At 40.3% G+C, this 8,321-nt stretch overlaps 1 protein-coding gene across 1 annotated transcript in view; it reads right to left on the bottom strand.

The window, feature by feature from the left end:
• Ppp2ca (protein phosphatase 2 catalytic subunit alpha) overlaps window positions 1-8,321 on the bottom strand; it is a 22,130-nt gene continuing 13,809 nt past the window's right edge. The window contains exons 2-7 of the mRNA XM_031352236.1: window positions 8,103-8,312; window positions 3,794-3,967; window positions 3,167-3,256; window positions 2,620-2,781; window positions 1,183-1,301; window positions 1-202 (exon numbers count right to left, since the gene is read on the bottom strand). Of these exons, the coding sequence (XP_031208096.1) occupies window positions 130-202; window positions 1,183-1,301; window positions 2,620-2,781; window positions 3,167-3,256; window positions 3,794-3,967; window positions 8,103-8,312 (828 nt within the window). The 3' untranslated portion in view covers window positions 1-129. The remainder of the gene's footprint in view (window positions 203-1,182; window positions 1,302-2,619; window positions 2,782-3,166; window positions 3,257-3,793; window positions 3,968-8,102; window positions 8,313-8,321) is intronic.

Genomic DNA, 8,321 nt, shown 5'->3' with positions numbered 1-8,321 from the left:
TTGGTCCGTGTGAAAACAAGTTTTTTGAATGTTAACTATTTTCTGACACTTTGGAGTTGCTGTTGCTCTTCCCGTTTCCATTAGGTCAATATACGGTTCACGGCAATACTGTACAAGTTTACATTTTCATTACAGGAAGTAGTCTGGGGTACGACGAGTGACATGTGGCTCGCCTCTACGAGGTGCTGGATCAAACTGCAAGCTGAAAAACAAAATAAGATTCACTGTTTCTATTCTAAGATACCCATGTATTTAATAAAATTAAGATCTTCAACTTTTCAAATTTTATTCCCTATCCAATTTCAGTATATTTTAAAAGAATAAACACCAACTTTAACAGAGCTAGGTATACTGGGGTATAGCTCTAACATTAGCACTTGGGAAACTGAGGCAAGAAGATTACAGTTCTAGAACTCTCTATATAGACCAGGCTGGCCTCAAACTCACAGAGATCCTCCTGCCTCTGGTGAAATGCAACATTACATCTAGACTGTGGATGTTATTTGAGAAGCTGCTTTTAGTTCCTGACTCAACTTCCCCTCAATGGTGGACAATAAATTAGGACTATAGGTTGAACAACTGCTCCCCTATTCCTATGTTGTTTTTGGACACTGAATTTTATCACATTAAAATAAAAGTAGTCAAGGATGTTCTTAACTTTGCAATCCTCTTGTCCTTGCCTCAGTCTCAGTCTCCCCAGTGCTAAGACTGCAGCTTTGCACTTGGGTTACAACTGTCCTTTAGGCTTCGAGGCTACCTCTTCACACATCGGGCCCCGCCCCTTCTATATTAAGATCACTTATATGTCTGGCTCATTGATCTGACTTCTCATCAAAATATACTTTATTAGCTCTGTAGTAAAAATATGCATTTAAAAGTTTGATGAGCTTAGTGGCATAGGTCTTTAGTCCCAGCACTTGGGAGGCAGGTAGATCTCTGAGTTCAAGGCCAGCCTGGTCTACACAATGAATTCCTGGACAATCAGAGCTATATAGTGAGACTCTATTTCAAGCAAACAAACACAAGAAATTGAAGACCTAGTAATTCATACCAGGTTCCAAATAAAAGACGCTAGTTTCTGTTATGTGTAGGTCCATTCCCACAAAAATTTAATCAAGTCAACCTGTGCTTTGATTTAAGCAGAACTGGACAACACAAAACTAGCTCAGAGTAGATACTTACAAAGAATACTTAAGAGTGTCGTCAAGTTCCATGATTGCAGCTTGGTTACCACAACGATAGCAATAGTTTGGAGCACTGAAAATTGTTACTACATTCCGGTCATGGCACCAGTTATATCCCTGTAAAAAAGAGGCAGGAGAGAAAAAAAAATTACTTATCTACCTACCTATATAGGTAAATATGACCCCATTAAAACAGAAAACTACATTAAGACAAAAAACCGCCAAAGAGGTAAATTTCCTGTATTTCACATAACCTATAGAATGTACATGAACAATGTGTTGCTAAAATGAAAAAAGTACACTGTGGCTGTGTTCAGGCACACCAGAAGAAAGTGTCAGATCCCATTACAGATGGTTGTGAGCCATCATGTGGTTGCTGGGAATTGAACTCAGGATCTTTGGCAGAGCAGTCAGTGCTCTTAACTGCTGAACCATCCTGTTTTTGTTTTGTCTTAATCATTTAAAAACGAGCCAGGCATGGTGGCATACACCTTTAATCCCAGGAGGCAGAGGCAGGTGAATCTCTTGAGTTTGAGACCAGCACAATCTATAAGGAGACCATATCCCGCAAAAGCCAACCAACTAACCAAATCAACTTAAAATATTAACCACTATTACTTGTATCCCTATTGGAATAGGTGCATCACTGTGGATGTAGGCTTTAAGACCTCACCCTAGCTTCCTGGAAGCCAGTATTCTGCTAGCACCTCCCTGTACCATGTCTGCCAGGATGTTCCCATGTCCCTGTCTTGATAATGGGTCGAACCTCTGAATCTGTAATCCAGCCTCAATTAAACGTTGTCCTTATAAGAGATGCCTTGGTCATAGTGTCCGTTCACAGCAGTAAAGCCCTAACTAAGACAGACCTTAAACTTGATTTTAAAATGAACATTTTTTTGGAGATAGGATCTTACTGTACAGTCTAAGCTAGTCTGGATTATAAGGCAGTTTACCTGCCGCCTCAATTACCAACCAATCAACCAGCAAACTAGTTTTAACTAATGAACTAATAAGGCATGCGAAATAACAAATGTGAAATAAAGCACTGCAATATACCCTTCCTCATCGCTCTACATCTTCACCCTTTCATCATTAAATCCCAAGTCCCTCCGAGTCATTAAGTAGATGCCCACTATTAACCATAGACCTGACTGTCCATCTACTGTAGAAGGTTTAGCTCCCATGACAGACTCTACAGGAATAAAGGACATCTCACTGACACCATCACTGTCAAACTCCTTTTCAGCAGTTACTACAGTTAGCTGGACAGGTTTCAAGAAAAGAACATCGGGCGGTGGTAGTGCACACTTTTAATCCCAGCATTTGGGAGGCAGCCAGGGCTACTCTCAGAGAAACCCTGTCTCGAAAAACGAAAGAGAGAGAGAGAGAGAGAGAGAAAAGAAAGGGAAAGAAAGAGAGAAAGAAAAGAACATACCTCCATCACCAGCTGGTGAGCTCTGGACACCAACGTGAGGCCATTGGCATGATTAAATGTCTCAGAAATATCTTGGCCAAAGGTATAGCCAGCTCCCCGAGGAGAGATCCCCCAGCCACCGCGGTCATCTGGATCTGACCACAGCAAGTCACACATTGGACCCTAAAAAGCAGGTACAAGTTATAAACTGCTTTCCAAATGTGGAATTCTTCATTTGATAATTCACTAGAACCAACACTACAAAAATCACATTCTGAGTATGTGTGCTGAACGCAGGCTGAATTTTGCAGTTAAATTATCTCTGAATGAGAAGCGATTCCCACAAGGCACAGTGCCCTCAGTAACTTGTCCCATCTGCCCGTGTATTCAAGTTTTATTATTAGACAGATGGGCTAGTGGTGACAAGGAAGGCCTCTAAACTTCTAATGAGCTGGTAAGGGGCTCATGTTTCATTTTGAAAACCCGGGTGAACACATGATAAATTATGCTACAGATAAACAATTTTTGTTCTCCCTAAAGAGTTTCTGAGAATTGATCAAAGTCATACCTCATGAGGAACTTCTTGTAGGCGATCAAGTGCTCGGATGTGATCCAGTGTGTCTATGGATGGCGACAGACCACCATGTAGACAGAAGATCTAAAAAGATTGATTATAAATGGTAACTATACCTAAGAGAAACTAAAATCTTTGGACTACATGTTAGGCAGGAACCTATACCTGTTCTACTGTTGGCTACATCAGTTCTAGGTTCTCTGTTTCAATGAGGATGGACTCTGAAGAACTGGCTGTCATTCTGACCTAATACCAACTACCGAGTATCTATTCTTGCTCCTGACCAACCATCATCACTGAGGTCCCTTTGAGAAAGTGTTTCTCTAGCTTACCCACGGTCCCTCCAGAGACTGGTAGTCATCCTCATACTCAGAACTGGAAAACAATCCCTAACATCTCCCAGACCCCTCTACAAACAGCCCCCAAAGCTGAATGGGTTACATTTTCCACCCCTATGATTTTATCCTGACATTTCAGCACATAGAAAGAAACTTATCAGTATTTACTAGAATGTATCCCCAAAGGGATGCAAGCTGTAAAGATGGAGAATCAGTGCCTGCTAAACACCAAGAATGCAGATTATTGGAAAAAACACCAGCAGTGGTTTTATGGTACACACACCTGCCCATCCACCAAGGCAGTGAGAGGAAGATAGTCAAAAAGGTCTGTGAAGTATTTCCAAACGTTTGCATTTCCGTATTTCCTTAAACACTCGTCGTAGAAACCGTACACTTGTGTGATCTGTCTGCTTTCGTGATTCCCTCGGAGTATGGTGATACGCTCTCGGTAACGAACCTAAAGAAAATGAACAACAGATGCCAGCTCTTTCCCAAAAAAAAAAAAAAAAAAAAAAAAAAAAAAAAAAAAGCAATAGCCATTTCATAAAACTTTCTGTAGGGGAATTCAAAGTTCCAGTTGAGAGAAGGAGAGGTTAAGAAGCATACATCACTAAACTTTAGTGATCTGAAATTAGATTATAAACTTTTTTATTGTGGTTGCTATTTTTCAAGAGTGGGTTTCTCTGTGTAACCCTGGCTGTCCTTGAACTCAAGGAGATCCATCTGCTTCTGCCTCTTGAACTCTGAGATTAAAGGCATGCACTGCCATAGCCTGATGACTATAAACATTTTTAAAGGTTTATAAAATGCTTACCAATATCATCTCAATTAAAACCAACTCCCTGCACCACCCTTTGTGAAATAAAAATCGTACCTTTTTTGACCTTTACTAAATTTAGTTATGCAACAATCATCACAACCCAGTTTTAGAGTCTTGCATTACTTGCAAAGATCCCTCCCCAATCTGCAATGACCCCACTCTCCCAGCTCCTGACAACCAGTGATTTACTTTTGTCTTGAGAATGACTTTTCTAGAAATTTAATATAAGTAAAAAATTACTAAACATAGTTTCTTGTGCCACATATTCCGTGGAACACTATCCTGAGATCACCATGCTATAGCACAGATGAGGGCATATTCCTTTCACAGCTGGACAGTAGCGTTCAGGGTAGCCACATCCCATGGTTCCTGTATCTGCTCCAGTCTTCCTGTCTTATTTACTGAGCTCATTTGTTCACATGCTTTCATTTCTCTTGAACATATTTCTAGAATGTAGTTATTGGGTTACACAATCAATTTATATATAACTTTATCAATTCTTTTTTTTGGGGGGGGGCGGGGGCGGGGTTTTGAGACGGTTTTTCGTGTAGCCCTGGCTGTCCTGGAACTCAGAAATCCGCCTGCCTCTGCCTCCCGAGTGCTGGGATTAAAGGCATGCGCCACCACTGCTCGGCTAACTTTATCAATTCTTTAGTGACTAACTCATTTCATATTCTTGACAGGACACTTGATATTGACTGTAACTACTGTCTTAGTAAAAGACATGAAGTAGTTGGCACTTGTGACTTTAATGTAAGATTTTTCTAATGACTAATGATGTTAACTAACCATGTTCTTACTAACAATGTACCTTCTAGTATGAAGTAGCTCTTCAGTACTTTGCCCATTTAAAATTAGATTATCTATCTAAGGCTAGGCATACTGGTCCATACCTATAATCCTAGTATTTGGGAGAGGCAGTAGGATCAGTGTTTGAGGCTTCTTACAGCCTGATCCTGTCTCAAGAAATCTGTCTTGACATGGCCCACATGCTTGTAATCCCAACACACTAAAGGGCTGTAAGCAATGTGAGGACTTGAGGGTAGCCTTGGCTAGAGACTTTGTAGAATGAAAACAAACAACACTCCCCAGAACCATCACACAACAATATAAATAAGATGAATGACAGTAAAGGTGCCTGTCACCAAGCCTGATTTTAAAATTACATTTCATTTATCCTAAGTGCACATATGTGTCCTCTCATTTCACCCATGTGGGTTTCAGTGTTCAAATTCAGGTCATTAGGTTTAGTGGCAGGCAACTGTCTTACATTCACCATGTCATCTCACTGGCCCAAGATAGCCCAAGTTGTAAGACACAATATGGCCACATTTATCTGTTAGCTGCCAGTTTGATCTCTAGGACCCACATGGTGGAAGGAGAGAACTGACTACAACACATATTTAGTGGTATGTTTGTACCCACAGGTTACACAAAATTAACAAGCAAGTGCAAAACTGTTTTAAATGTGAAGTTATGGCTAGCTCAGTGCTGAATTTGTGCTAGCATGCATGAGGCTGAGTTCAGTATGAAGCACAAGAATGTGAACTGTTTTTATAAACTTCGCTGCATTTTTTAAAAGAATAAAACAAAAATCTTAACTTTAATAAATTAAATTTTCTTGGTTTTTATGAATTTTTGAGGCAGGGTTTTATATATCCAACGCTAGCCTGGAACTGCTTCTCCTTGTCTCCATCTCTTGGATGATAGACTTACAAGCATGTATGATCTATTGCATACTTATAGTGTATCGGGAGTGAAATTCAGGGCTTCTTGCGTGCTAATCACTCTATAGACAGCAGGCTGCATTTCCAGTCCCTAGATCACCATTCCTTGAACATAGCTAAGAAGTCTGAGCCTAACCAAGAGCATAGATACTCTTTTCTCCTATATTTACGACCTCTGCTATTCAGTGAAGCCAAGGATCCATTGATACACTGTTCAGACACCACTTGAGAAAGGATGACCTTTCCCACAATGTTCACTTGCTAAGGTTGCTACTAGTCTCGGAGTGGGCCCATACACTACAGGGGTGCTGCTTCTCCATGGTGTCAGCAGAGCTGGGGTCTTCTTCATTTATCAACAGCTTGTTTCTCCATGTGGTCTCCCATCTTCTTCCCTATGTTCATGTACACCTGGAGGCCAGAGGACAAACTTGGGTGTCATCCTCAGAAACGGCCACCTACCTACCTCCTTTGAGACAGTGTCTCATTGGCCTGGAGCTCATTAGGCTAAGCTATCTAAGCAGTGAGCATCAGGAATTCCTGTTTCTGCCTCCTTGGGGCTGGAATTATAGATGTACCATCATACTCTGGTGTACAGGGAATTAGGATTTGGGCTTATGACATTTAGGAAAACAGTGCAATCTTAGTCCTTGGTACACGAATTCCATTGTCACCAGGGAGTCCTGGCTGATGAGTGCTTTCTATCTTGGATTAGGCTACTGTTGAACTAAGAGCTAGCCTCTGTCTTTGAAGTGCCCAGTAATATTATGACCTCTTAAAAGTAACCTGCTCCTTCTACTTGATGCTGAGCTACCAGCTTCTTTCAGGGTATCTGGAGTCACTGCACAAACTGCACACCATCCACTCTAAACTCTCTAATTGATGATTGTATGCGATGCAGATGCTAATTACAGACAGCTCTGGCTGAAACTGCTTCTCTAGTATTAGAAAATCACCAACAGCAAGTTTCCTGCTCAGAATGTTGCCTAGAAGAGGGGGCAAAGCTTCCCCCTCCTGACTGAGGTAGAGCCAAGGAACATTTAAGGCAGATGCCTTAAAAATCAATGCCATGGTGTGTCAGTGTGGACTCTTAACCTCTACATTTCAGATCTACAAATGATAACCATGGAATTCTAAAACTTGCTTTATCTATCTATCTATCTATCTATCTATCTATTTATAAGAAAAGGTCTTTATGGAATTCCAAAACTAACTAACTTTTTCTTTCTTTCTTTCTTTCTTTCTTTCTTTCTTTCTTTCCTTCCTTCCTTCTTTCTTTCTTTCCTTCTTTAAAACAAAGGTTTTTATCGCATAAGCCAGGCTGGCCCCAACTCTCAAGCCTTTTATCTCGGCCTCACCAGCATTGGAGACTGCATACTTCAGTTCTCATTTTAATCCTTATTACGTGATGTGTAATGCCTGCAAATTACTCCATGAGAATAAACTGTTATTTAGGTACTTGCTCAGTCGGACATTTAGATTAAATTCCTTTCCTAATATTAAAGACAACATATTTTCTTCACAGAAATCTGATCCTTTCCTGTTAATTCTTCCTCAGTAAAATTCTCATAAGACTGTCAAATGACATAAATAACCTAACGTGGCTAGTTACACTCTCCTAGTATGTCAAGGAAGTCATATTACTCCGATAGCCAATGTACTAAACTAAAACTTCTACTTGATTGGTTTGCTAACATTAAAAAACAAAACAAAACAAAACAGCTGGGCACAGTGATGCTCACCTTTAATCACAGGGCTATGAACTCTATGAGTCTGAATTTCAGGACAGCCAGAGCTATGCATTGAAACTATGTCTCAAAAACACAAAACAAAACAATCCCTGGTAGGTATCCCATTGCACTGTGTTCTGAACCATCTCCTTGCTCCAAATGCAGACCTGATGATTAAGTTGACACATTATTTTCCATTCCCAAACATGGATGTCTATTCTAAAATTTAACATTCATCTGAATGTTAACAAATGGAAAAGAATATTTCAGACAGCTCTCACCCAGTTCAAAAGGCCCAAACAAAAAAAGTAAAATTACCTTAAGAGCTACAAGCAGTGTAACTGTTTCAACGGAGTAATAACCTCTGTCCACATAGTCTCCCATAAACAGGTAATTTGTATCTGGTGATTTACCACCAATTCTAAAGAGTTCCATGAGATCATGAAATTGCCCATGCACATCTCCACAAACAGTGACTGGACATCGAACTTCTTGCACGTTGGATTCTTTTGTCAGGATTTCTTTAGCCTACAAAGA

The sequence above is a fragment of the Mastomys coucha genome, unplaced genomic scaffold (genome assembly GCF_008632895.1).
Source record: "Mastomys coucha isolate ucsf_1 unplaced genomic scaffold, UCSF_Mcou_1 pScaffold5, whole genome shotgun sequence".
NCBI lineage: Eukaryota > Metazoa > Chordata > Mammalia > Rodentia > Muridae > Mastomys > Mastomys coucha.
This window is presented reverse-complemented; position numbering and strand designations above follow the sequence as displayed.